The sequence below is a fragment of the Neopsephotus bourkii genome, unplaced genomic scaffold, assembly GCF_033783945.1.
Source record: "Neopsephotus bourkii isolate Nb327-2 ecotype Australia unplaced genomic scaffold, CSIRO-AGI_Nbou_v1 NB_1036, whole genome shotgun sequence".
Lineage (NCBI taxonomy): Eukaryota > Metazoa > Chordata > Aves > Psittaciformes > Psittacidae > Neopsephotus > Neopsephotus bourkii.
In genome coordinates, this window is record NW_026901525.1 from 4,020,352 (window position 1) to 4,032,922 (window position 12,571).

Sequence of the window (12,571 nt, forward strand, 5' to 3'; positions counted from 1 at the left end):
AATGCAATAGCGGTGTCTGGGCACCTGCATCTCCACAGGCTGACCAAGATCTGTTTCCTATCAGGTGTGAGAAACTGGAGGAAGCTGCTTTGGAGCGCAAGTACCTGGCTCCATCTCTGTCGGGTTTGAAGGGGGAAAGGGCTGGTTGCAGTTTTACCAATTCCTTCCACTTGTGGAGGGGGAAGATTTGCTCTGATGTCCATTGTGATTCGCACTGAGATGGCCATGGCCACCTTCACCCCCCAGCTTAACATCTGCTACTCTTTGCTCTTCCAGCCTACCAGCTCTTCAGATGCCAGCCTCCCACCATCGTTCCCAATGCAGAAATCATCACTGAGAATGAAGAATTTAACATAGGTAACCTCTACCTGTCCTCTGAGCCCTCCTTGCCCCCAGCATCCACTGCTGGGGATGCCCACAGGAGGACACATTTGTGTGGTCACCCCATATCTTCACATGTGTAACTCTGCGGGGCACTGAGTTCTGCGTGACCTTGCTCAACACCCAGCATTCACAAGGAGTCAGATTGATGTGATGTCCTGAGGCTTTTCCTCCCTGTTAGTACAGAAGTGGTTTGGCTTTTGTGAAAGCCTCGAGCTTGTTTGGAAACGTTCAGAAGTCTTTGCCACAATAACGGTTTTCAGGTGGCTCAGACAAAGCATTGTGTGAAAGCTTAGAGGCCCTTTTAGAGGTCTTTTTATGAGAACCTTTCACCCATATGCACTGTGCTTTGTGTGGTTTTTGCTGTTGCTCATGCTTCCATCCACATTTTAAGTGCTTCTGCAACCACTGAAGTAGCCGTGATTTTCTTTTAAAGCAGCTTTTCTCCCTGTCTGCTCTCTCCACCTGAAATAGCTCACACAAATCATCATAGTCTAGCAGCATGACAGCAGTTCTTCCCGACCGAGGCTCCAGCAGGCTTTTTCTATACCTTTTATTTCTGCACGGTCATGCCAGAGCTCAATGGCAGAGGCATGGTCAAGAGGTCTCTGCGCCCCATGGTACCCAGAGCAAGGTTCAGCCTTAATGAATTGATCCTTCTCTTGGGTCAGTGTTTCCTGTTTCTGTCTGCAGGTGATGTGGTGAGGTACAGATGCCTTCCTGGCTTTACCTTGATTGGGAATGAAATCCTGACCTGCAAACTAGGCACCCATCTCCAGTTCGAAGGACCTCCACCCACATGTGAAGGTAAAGCCAGGGCTGCCCAGTGTGGCACCCAGAGCTTCCCTACATTGAGACTGCTGCAGAATGGGCTATGGGAGGGAGCAAGCTGCATGGCAGCTAGAGGAGGTTTCCCTGCATGTACTGCATCTTTGGGGTTAATTCTCAGATCTCCAGGGGCCCAGTAGTGCAAAACCACCCATCAGGACCTTGCGAGGAGGGTAGTGAGGCACCTCTGTAAGCTTTTAGCTCCTCTAAAGGACTGAGGAGAGGTCTGACACACCATGTATCTGCCTGCCTTCACCAAGTCAGTAAGTCACCCAAGTGTCCTTACCCTGCGAGGTGGGGAGGAATTCTGTGCTGAGAGTGCCAGTGATCCGTGAACAGGCAAAGGAAGAGGAGGCTGGAGCAGAGTGAGCCCCACCAGCCAGGCAGTCCTGTGACAGCAGCTTCTCTCTCAGTGCCATAGAATGTACTACATGGGAGAAGAATGAGAGCCCTGAGCACAGTGCATTGTAGACCTTTCTGCTGCTCAGGAGGGCTCCCAGAGATCTTTCCATGCTGCCATGTTGCCTTATTTATCCTCCGGATTCCTGCTGGTGCTTTTGTTCACTCCAGCCGTGGTTATTTCATCCCCTTCATTCCTTTCTATCCGAACATTTTTACCATGTAATAGGATATTTTTCTCTAGCTTTATTCGCTCTGAAATAGCATGAACTGAAGGATAGAAAGGGAGGTCATCCAATTATTTACCGATGGTTGTTAGCCTGGGGGTAAAGGGACTGCTTAAATTACATCTTGCCACCAATTTGTGGAGGTCAAAAAATCACTGATGGGATTAAGGATTTGGAAAGAATACACTGGTCTTTTTGGGTACTTCTGGCTCTTTTCTGTTAATCCAAGTTTAGTGTTTGCACTGGACTTAAGTGACAATTGTGGATAAATAAAGATCCCTTTCTTTTTATGCTCTTGCTTGCTTTGTGTGTTTGCCTCCTCTTCTGGGGTGGTTTTGCTGATCTTTCTATGTAGTGTCTTCAGCTGGATTAAATGTTTCTAGAAGCTCAGTGGGGTGCAGTGATTAGAGAAAGGAACTGGAGTTCTTATGTCCTGGTTAACAAGTCCATGGGTGACCTGGGTTGAGCCTTTAGTGCTACACTTTATTCTATGCTAGATAATAAAGTTTCCAGGGATTCCCGGGGAGTGTTTTGCGACTTGAGAATAGTCTTGTGGCTGCAGCATTATTCGTTTTGTGAGAGACGTGGATGTTGAAACTGTTCATTTGCATTGTTCATTTTAGCCCTGCCTTTAAATGGGGCTGTTGCTTGGGTCTGTGGGAGCACAGCATGCTTTCTGTGGAGAGTAAATACATGAGGGTCTGGGCATCCTGTGGGAGGGTGAAGGTGTGCAGTGGATGCGCGCAGGTGGGAGTTGCGCTGAATCTTGACCTAGCCCAAGGCAGACCCTCATGGCCACAGCATCCTGTGTTCCCTTCCCTCCTCTGCAAGCCAGGAAAGTGAATTCTCTGCTGTGTTCCCTGCAGTGCAGTGCCCGATGAATGAGGTCCTGACAGACTCCACCGGCGTGATCCTCAGCCAGAGCTTCCTGGGGAGTTACCCTCACTTTCAGACCTGCTCGTGGGTGGTGAAGGTAGAGCCCGGGTACAACATCTCCCTCACCATTGAGTACTTCCTGAGTGAGAAGCAGTATGATGAGTTTGAAATCTTTGATGGTAAGAGACTCACCGGTTTGACTGGACGAAGATGGCAGAGTTTTCTTAGCTGCTAATCTCTGTTCCCAAAACACTCTGCAAAGAGCTTTGCACCACTCCACCTGTAACCTTATGCTGGACTTAAGAGAAAGCTCCTCTTAAGACTCATTGATTCTCTGGATAAGGAAAGATCAATGATTTGATTTTTGGATGGATCTAAAGCATTTTTGAAAGCGGGAAGAGTTAGCAAGCTCCTGGGAGAGCTTGTAGCAGAGATTGGTGGGAAGGGGCGAGTTGGGAAGCTGGGAATTCTCATCCCTGAAGCCATGCAGACCAGCTTTTTGAGGCCCATGAACCGAGAGGGGATCTGTCAGTATTCACAGTGCATCAGCTTTGTAAGCAGATGCAGAATGCAGGTGCTGTGCTGATGCTCCTGTGGTTGCCTGTTGGGACATGACTTGTTCCCTCCTTCCTTGCAGGTCCCTCTGGCCAGAGTCCACTGCTCCTGTCACTGAGTGGGAACTACTCAGCCCCTCTGACCGTCACCAGCAGCGGGAACAGAGTTTATCTCCGCTGGTCCTCTGATCATGCCTACAACAGGAAAGGCTTCAAAATCCGCTACTCTGGTAAGCCCATGGCAGAGGCTGGGTGTCTCTGCCAGGAACGGGGCCATCTCTGCAGCCAAGGATGGCCATGAAATGGCTGCAGAGGGGTATGGGCCATCTGTGTGGGCAGGAGCTGCCAGTGCCTGGGAAGGCTCCCAAATCTGGGTTCATTCGGAGCTGGTGAGGCTGGGGAAGGCAGGTTTTCTTCCAGGAGAAACCTTGAGGCTTTGGCTTTTCCTCCACCACTCTAAAGAATGAGAACCAGAGCATCCAGCCATAGGCAATGGGGCTCTGGATGGGTGCAACCCATCCTGGGTAATCCACCATAAAGATTGCTGTGTTACTGAATTACTGTGTCCTTGCAATGAGCCCATTTTGAGATGTTTGGAGATGAACATCCCAAAACCTAGGAATTGGTGTTAGGAGCTGCTGGTGCATGAGGCTGATGGTGTTATAGCATTTGCAGTTTAGAACACATCGTGCTGCTGCTCAGGCATTCTGCCACTGCTCTCACAGGAGCAGGGCTGGGGAGTCCTGGTTGCTCATTCAGCACAAACCTGCTGCTGGATACTGAATATTTGCTGAGAATTCCTTAAAATGAATTACTGTAGCTTGAAACTTAGCAAATCTTAATTAATGGGAGTTATAAAACTGGGTTGAAAACTTGCCAGGATGTCGTAAATAAATAATGACTTAGTAAATAAATTAAGTAATATTTAATTATCAGGAATTAGTCTTTATTTCTAGAGCTGAGTGGAACTTGGAGAGTCGCCCTGCTCTCCTTCCCCCTTTGGCTTTGTGTTCACCCATCCCACGTTCTCTGTTTCCTCTGCAGCCGCAGGGTGTGGGAAGCAGGCTGCGATTCCTGAGACCAGAGCAGGGATTTGCCTTGCTGCTGCCCGTGCACTGATGGATTTCTTTTCTTGTGCCCTCCCCGCAGCCCCGTACTGCAGCCTCCCGCGGGCCCCGGCGCACGGGCTGGTTCTGAGCCAGACGGGGCTGCAGCCCGGCAGCACGCTCCGCTTCGGCTGCGACACCGGCTACCGGCTCGTTGGCCACAGCACCACCACCTGCTCCCAGCACCCTCAGGGCTACTTCCACTGGAACAAAGCGATCCCCCTGTGCCAAGGTGAGAGCAGGGAGGTGCCCTCTGGGCTCTTGGGAGGACCGAGGGAAATGCAGTGGAAGCTAAAACCTGGTGTTAATTCCCTGTTGAGAACAGACGTGGGGCTGCAGGGAGGCATGGGGGGTGCTCCTCATATCCAGGTCCTTGGGAATGGACAAGCAAGGAGGGAAGGGAGTAACTGTTTTGGGAGCCTTCAGGATGGGGCGGGGGAAAAGCATCTGTGTAAAGGCCACCGCTGTAGAGGTGTTGGAACACTCAGTAAAGACACAGCCAAGCCTCAGTTAAGGATGGGAGAAGCCATTGCTTGGAAGAGCCTGGAAAGGCTGATGGGAGCACGGCTCCTGGTGGGTTCTAGTGACTGGAATTTCATTTGGTATTTCTGGAAGTGCCCTCTTAGGTCTGCACGTGTCAATAGGAGATGAGAAGTTTCATGGGATTCAGATGGTGCCTTGTTTCCATTGGCTTCATCCAGGATGAAAGCACAGGGCTGTTGGTTCCACATGTCCTCCTCATGAGCTGTGATCTTTATGACATATCAGACTCAGCACAGGGCTCCTTCCAGGTGTGCCCCAGGGTGCTTTGCTTCCACACTGGTTTTCTCCCTCCCTGTGTTCACTTTCCGAGTGCGCCTTCTCAATCCGCCGGTCCTCCCTGTTCATTTGTGTTGATAAAATGCCCATCTTTGTTCTGCTGAAACCATTCAGTGTCTTTGAACATTCATCCATGTTCCAAGGGGACCGAGTGCTGGGGGTTAATACTGCATGGACTTCCCTGGAAACTGCCCAGGGAACAGAGACAGCATAGGCAAAATCTCATTGCGTGTCTGTGTTGTTGTCCAGTGCAAGCTGTAAGGAAAAGCAGGATTATTTAGTGTGGGAGGCACCAAAAAGCCTTGAAAAACTCCTTTCTGTGCTCCTGAATCACTTCGTCTCTTTGGAAGTTGCACAGGGGTGGAAGCAATCCTGCCTCTAATGGGTGGGTTTGTGCTGTGGGTCCTTGTATCTGTTTGGAGCCCTCTCAAGGCTCTATTTATTTAGATGTGAGTGGAAAGCAGTAAACCAAGGACCTGCCCCCCAGCCCCACTGGCAAGGGGAAACTGGGCACAAACTCCAGCAGTGATTTAGCCCCTGTGATAACATGGATGGGGACGAACACTGAGCGCTGGAATGAGCAGATGAAGCACAGAGCAAGACCTGCAGGAGCGAGGGGCTGTCATGGCAACCGTGCCTCCCGAATCCTTAGCCCCGTGTAGGGAATTTCTCTGATGTAATGCTTCTTTTTAAGGAAAATCCTGTAATCAGGAATAGGTACAAATGCTGCTAGGTCTTTACTGTCCTCGTGTGCTGGAATGTCACCTGCGGCCTGTGTTCAGCTCCAAAGTCAATATTCACTTCCAAGAGGTAGAATGGCATGTGGGGAATGGGTTTTAAACACAGAGGTGGGGAGGAGGTAAGAGAGGGGATGCGTGGGGAGGCTGGGAGGGGATGTGCTTGGATGAGACATCACCAGGCAGAATGACTCAAAGCAGAAATGAGCCCCTGAGCCCTAGTTCCTGAGGCACCAGGGAGGGAGCTGGAGCCAGACCCTCTGTGGCTTGTCCCTGCCTGGCCTGGAAACGCTGAGCACCACAGGCCCTTCCTGTGGGATGGGGGGGTGTGGGAAGAGGCTTTCCCATGGGATCTGCATGAGAAGCACTAAACCCACCCCGCGCTGTTCTGGTCCAGCTGAACCTGTGACGTGTCAGGAGCTCGACGGGCACAGTCTGTGGTGCCTCTCCATAGCAGCTGCCCACACAGGAAGAATTTGGGGGCCAGTTCCCATCAGTTTCCCTTTGGAGCAGTGTGTGTGTCCTCACTGACCACGTAGGGCAGCTTGGTCAGGATCTTGGTGCTGATGGCCCTCTGGAAGAGCGGAAGCAGAGCTTGCTGGGTCACTTAGATCCTGAGGCTGAAGCAGCCCCTTTGGGAAAGTCTCCTCCTCTTCTGTTTCCCTGTATTTGCATCAGGAGCCTTAACACTGGCCCGTGGTTACCCAGTGCCTCAGGATGGGTTCAGGAGGTGAGCCAGAGCTGTCGGGGCATTCACGGCAGAGCAGCTCCCCCCCCCCGGCCTCCAGCAGCCGGTAGCCAGGGCTGGCTCTGCTCCTGCTCCCGCCTCGGCTGCATGGAATCCAGCATCCTCTTTATTCCCCCCGCTGCTCTCAAAGCCAACTGGCAACCTTTGGTCTTGGGCTGGACTCAATTTCTCATCCTTTCTGGTGGCCGGGGCCGCATGGCAGAGGTTTGGGAACTCGCTCTGTAACTGCATAAATCGCTCATAGAGCCAGGAGGGGAACTGGGGTGCTTGCAAACACATGGTCTCGTTAGATGGCATTTCCCATTGCTCCTTTCTGCCAGCACACAGTCCTCTTCCCCGTCCCCGCTGAATAATCTTTACTACGTGCTCCGTCCTCGCTGACATTTATGGGAGCAGCAGAGAATATTCTGCAGGGAACAATCTTGCGTTGGCACAATGAGGGAGAACACAAGATGATCTAATACGCCTTTTCTGTCTCTGCTGCCTATTTTTAAGCTGCTTTGTTTTTGGAATCCCAGCTGCAGATTTGCTTGCATAGCCTCTGTTCCTTTTCCTAACACATCATCTTCCTGCAGGCAGAGTTTTGTACCATTAAGTGCTCCTTCCCCTTTTCCCTTGGACCGCAGTCTCCATGGGTCTCTCCAAGCCAAATGCTGGTTTGCTTTCCCCTGCAACAACTCTGTCATGGTCTCTGGTCCTGGTGGAAGGCAGTACCTGCAGCTGGAGCCTCAGAAACGCTCTTTGGAGCAGATGTCAAGTTTATTGCCACCCCAGAAATCAGCTGTTCTGCTTTGTGCAGGGCTCTGTAAGTACAGACTTCCTAATGCCACATTCTGCTCAAGGATGTCGGCTCTGCAGGGAAGGAAGGATCCTGCCATGGGTGCAGGGTGGCAGAGGCCCCAGCACCCATGGCTCCAGCTTTCAGTGCCTGTGGCGAAGTATCAGGCTGCAGCAGGGGATTGGGCAGAGAAAGGGGAAGGCTTTGCAGGGCAGTGGCATGGGAAGGGAGCAGCTTTCCCAGCAGCCCTTTTGGTTGGATGCAACATCAGGAAGTGATCAGAGCCCGCCTGGGGGAAGTGACAGGGTAGGGCTCCCCAGGCCCCCTCTTTGCCTCTGAATGAAATTGGTATTCAGCGTGGCTGCTTGTCTAGACACCCAGCCTTGCAGAGAGATTTGCCAAGCTCCTTAGCTCAATGAAGTGACATACATGTGATTATCATTTCAAGCAGGGATGTGCCTACTTGTGCTAATACGAGCCTGCTGAATTACTCACACCTATTAGCAACACCAGCCTCTGCGAGGGGCTGTGTAATTGTGCTCCAGGTTGGGGCTCTGGCCGACCCTTGGAGCAGGAGTGGGATGAAAGCATCTTGGACCTCGAGTGTAGAAAGCTCTGGAGGCTGTGCTGATGCTGCTCACAGTAAGCTTGGTCTCTCCTTTTCAGCCCTCAGTGGGATCCATGTCACCAGAAGGTCACTTTTCTAAGGCTGCTGGTTTTCTAGCCCTCATTTGTGTGGAGAGAGAGTAACAGGAAGGTGAACGTGTGTTCAGGTGTCAGCGTGTGGCTCAGGAGACATAGGCTCAGCCTCCGGTTCATGCAGAAGCGGAGTGGGAGCAGTGTGGGCTGCTCCAGGAAGGAGTGCATTTCCTGCAGAGCAGTTTTAAATGCAGACAGCTCTTTGGGGTAGGTGCTGGCCTGCAAATCGGTGCTTTGCTCATCTCGGTGCCCCACAGGCTGTTGGCAGCCACCAGGCTGGCAGTCTCACGGTGGCAGCTTCACAGGTCCAGGCTGCTCCTTCCCCTTCGCCACCCTGCACCTCTAGGCCAAGCCGCAAGCCTTGGAGAGGGGTGGGAGCCTGCGTGGTGCTTCTGGAGGCAGGTCTGGGTTTGAATTCCCAGCTCTCCTGCATGCTGATAGAGAAAACCAGATGTGAGTGACAGACTCCCAGCGCTGGTGTTCCCAGAGGTGGAGGAGAGGGTAAAAGGACATGGTCTCATCTCGCAGCACTCTCGCAGCACAGATGAGCGTGCTCCTGAGCTGTCTGTACTTGCCTGTTGCTCATCTTTCTGTGACCTGCCTGTCCCTGCCTGTGACCTGTTCTGCCCAGTTTGACCCTCTCCTGGCTGCAGAGCTGAGGCTTTCAGCAGCACCGGTGCAGAGCATCTCCTCCGAAGTGCTGCCATCTTGAGCAGGCGTTTGGCATCGTGCCTGTTCATCAGTTGGTTCCCCTGAATTCCCCCCTTACCTTCTCAGCCCAAGGCTAAATTTAGCTTTCCTTCTGCCACAACGTAAGGACACAATTTGCTGCCTTACGTAATCCAGGAGTGCTGCTGGAAAGGGGTTTCAGGTTGTTGCTGCTGTGGGATATAAATATGAAACGTTATTGCTGTCTAGTCCTTTATCTCTGTGTGAGAACTTCTAGATGCTGTGTTGATGCATTTTGTGTTACAGGTATTAGAGAAAGGACAAGCCAGGGTCTCTTCCAGTAGAAACTGGTACTCGGCATTGGCTTTGCTGTTACCGCGCTGACAGGAGTTGAAAATCTGATCCTCTGTGGAAATGGGCAGTAACTGCAGCTTCTGGGGTTCCCCAGGGGGCTGGAGCTTTTGTTACCAGGAGAGTTTGGGATCTGGGCTTCCACAAATCCGTGGTAAAACTGGGAGCTGCCTGATCACTCAGCAGTGGTGTTTTAAACTCCTCTCCTCCTTCCCAGCTCTCTCCTGCGGAGTTCCCAGAGCCCCGAAGAACGGCGTTGTCTTTGGCAAGGAGTACACCGTGGGTACCAGAGCCGTGTACCACTGCAACCAGGGCTTCCAGCTGCAGCCCGGGCAGGAGCCCAGCGCCGAGTGCCTGCAGGAAGGGCAGTGGAGCAACAGCAACCAGCCCCCTCAGTGTGTAGGTGAGTGTGTGCAGTGCTGCGGCCCCAAGGGAGCTTTGCAGAGCCCTTTATTAACATCTCCAGCTCTGGCATGACAGCTTTGCCTCACGGTTGCACCAGGTTTTGTCTGATGTCCCCTCTCATGGTGTCTTGGTTTCCCACCTCTAACAGAGATGCTAATGCTGGCCCCCTTGTTAAAAAGCCACCCCCCTGCTGAAATGCCCCAAAGTCCCTGGAGTCAAACACTTTTTAACCTCTTTTCTGTCTCATCTCTTTTCCCTGACTCGCCACATCTGGGTTTTAGCTGTCACCTGTCCCGATATCAACAGCATTGCAGTTGAGCATGGCCGGTGGCGGCTCACCTACGAGATCCAGTACCACTACAACGCCCAGCTCATGCTCATCTGTGACCCTGGGTACTACTACACGGGCCAGCGGGTCATCAAGTGCCAAGCCAACGGCAAGTGGAGCATAGGAGAGCCGATGCCAACCTGTAAAAGTAAGAGCCGTGAAGCTCAGGAGCTGCACTGGGGCAGACACCTTCACATGGTGCCTGGCGGGGAATGGGGTTTCTCTTCAGCATCCGCTGGGTGTGCAAGCCCTGCTGTTGGCTTGCAAACACATCCCAGCCCTGGCCGCTTCTGGCAGCATCTGAGAGCACGGCTGCAGAACCGCACTGCTAGGAGAGAGTTTGGATGCAGGGAGCTCTTAAACCAAGAATCTGAACCAGAGTTGAGCTTGTTCAGCCTGGAGAAGAGAAAGCTCCAGGGAGACCTTAGAGCAGCTTCGTGTCCAAAGGGGCTGACAGGAAACCTGCAGGGGTTGGAACTGGATGAGCTTTAAGGTCCCTTCCAACACAAACCAGGCTGGGATTCTGTGATAAACAGCTCTGCAAGGGCTCCAGCACACCAGCTCCTCTGTTGCTGTCGGGTCCCAGCAGCTCACCTGTGACAGAAGCCAGATGCTCTCAAGTTTGCTTTTAAGAAAGGAAATGAAGGACTCTGATTTAAAACCTAACCTCTTGCATGCAGTTTTATGCAAATGCCAAGTTTAGAGGGTAAGTGTCACCTGTAAATCAAACACACTCCTGGCAAACAAGCAGCTCACTCAGTTCTTCTGATGTGACCGCTGTGCTTTGGATCTCTTGTCAAAGGTGGACGTTTTTTCCTCTCTAAATGCCAGTAGAGACAGCAAGGTTCTCCTGCAGAGTGGCAGCTCTCCCTTCCCTCCTGCCTCCCTTTGTTTCTAGAGATGCAAGTGCTGACTTCAGTGACAGATGTAGTTTTACCCCTGCTAAGCTCTTCAGGCAGCTCCAGGAGCACGAGCCTGACCTCACTGTATTTCTTCAGCGTTATTGCCACCTAAATTCAGCTGACAGGATCTTGGCAATGCGCTGGGGTCAGAAGCACCCAGCGTGAGCCCCTTCATTTCTTGCTGAGTGCAAAAGCTCCGAGGGTTTGCAGGGCTTTAAGGTAGATAAAATAATGAGCTGGAGTTTGTGGCTGGGAGCTGCCTCTGCAGGAGCTCCTTGGCAGGCTCCATCTGCACCCACAAACCAGGGGTCGGGTGGGTGCCCTCTGTGGCTCTGCTCTCTGTCCTGCAAATCATGGTGTGACAGCAAGCTGCGTGGCCAGTGCTGGTGTTCCAGTTCCTGGTTGGAGACCCTGCACCATTCCACGGCTCTGCAGGAAGTCAGGCTTCCTGCCTGTGTCCAGCAATGGGCTAGGAATAGAAATATTCCTGTGTTAAAAACTTCCTGTGGGAGGACCTTCCAGGTTGATTATCCGTGTAACTATTCAGTAAGCTTTCCTGCCCCTTTCTGCCTTGGATAATAGTTGTGGTGGTGTCACTGAGTGCATTGCTCTACAAAAGCCACCGCTCCCTGCCTGTCCTCACTTCCTGTGCTTTGGATCTCTTCCAGTTATCTCCTGTGGAGACCTGCCGACCCCCCCGAACGGGAACAAGATTGGCACGCTGACCAGCTACGGGGCCACAGCCATCTTCTCCTGCAACACCGGCTACACCCTGGTGGGCTCCCGGGTGCGGGAGTGCATGGCCAACGGGCTCTGGAGCGGAGCAGAAGTGAGATGCCTGGGTACGTGTGGGGGATCCGGGAGGGTGGGTGGGGAAGGAAGAGTCTTGGCTGTGCTGGGAGGGAATAGGGATTTTAGGTGCTGATTCAGGAAGGAAGCTGCGTGAGGACTCAGCGCTACTGAAGCCGTAGAATCATAAAATCAAGTAGGTTGGAAACACCTTTAAGATCATCAAGTCCAGCACTGCCAAGGCCACCACTAAAGCATGTTGCTAAGGACCAAATCTACATGGTTTTGAAAACTTCAAGGGACAGTGACTCCAGCACTGCCCTAGGCAGCCTGTTGCAATGCCTGAGCATCCTCTCAGTGAAGAGATTGTTCTTAATGTCCAGTCTAAACCTCCCCTGGTGCAGCTTGAGGCTGTTTCCTCTTGTCCTGTCGCTTGTTACTTGGGAGAAGGGACCAAACCCCATCTCTGCTGCTGTCAGGCAGCTGTAGAGAGCAGTAAGGTCTCCCCATGGGCCTTCTCTTCTCCAGACTAAACAACCTCAGAGTAGATGCAATAAGGCAGCAGACCGATTCCTTATGTGCTCAGTAGATGTGAGGTGTTCTGAGACCGAAGAGCTTTAAGGATGCTTTGTTGTTTCTGCTGCTGCTCCGGTTTCATCTGTAAGCACGGAGTCGGGAGCCCAGGCTCCGGTGGTGTGCGATGCCTCCAGGAGCGAGCTCTGGTGACTCTCCTGTCTGCCTCCTGCAGCGGGGCACTGCGGGGTCCCCAGTCCCATCGTCAACGGGCAGATCAACGGCGAGAACTACAACTACCGCGGCAGCGTGGTCTATCAGTGCAACCCCGGCTTCCGCCTCATCGGCATGTCAGTGCGGATCTGCCAGCAGGACCACCGCTGGTCCGGCAAGACGCCTGTCTGTGTGCGTAAGTATGTTGTCCCGTTCCTTTAGCCCTGGCGCCCGCCAGAGGACCAGCAC

The 12,571-nt window shown here is 52.5% G+C and overlaps 1 protein-coding gene across 2 annotated transcripts in view; it reads left to right on the forward strand.

The window, feature by feature from the left end:
• The window catches only part of CSMD2 (CUB and Sushi multiple domains 2), a 285,979-nt gene that overhangs the window by 246,201 nt on the left and 27,207 nt on the right, over positions 1-12,571 (forward strand). For both annotated transcript variants that reach the window (XM_061360820.1, XM_061360821.1), the window contains 9 exons: positions 277-357; positions 1,075-1,188; positions 2,702-2,890; positions 3,349-3,495; positions 4,415-4,603; positions 9,390-9,575; positions 9,859-10,053; positions 11,476-11,649; positions 12,345-12,518. In XM_061360820.1, the coding sequence (XP_061216804.1) occupies positions 277-357; positions 1,075-1,188; positions 2,702-2,890; positions 3,349-3,495; positions 4,415-4,603; positions 9,390-9,575; positions 9,859-10,053; positions 11,476-11,649; positions 12,345-12,518 (1,449 nt within the window). The remainder of the gene's footprint in view (positions 1-276; positions 358-1,074; positions 1,189-2,701; positions 2,891-3,348; positions 3,496-4,414; positions 4,604-9,389; positions 9,576-9,858; positions 10,054-11,475; positions 11,650-12,344; positions 12,519-12,571) is intronic.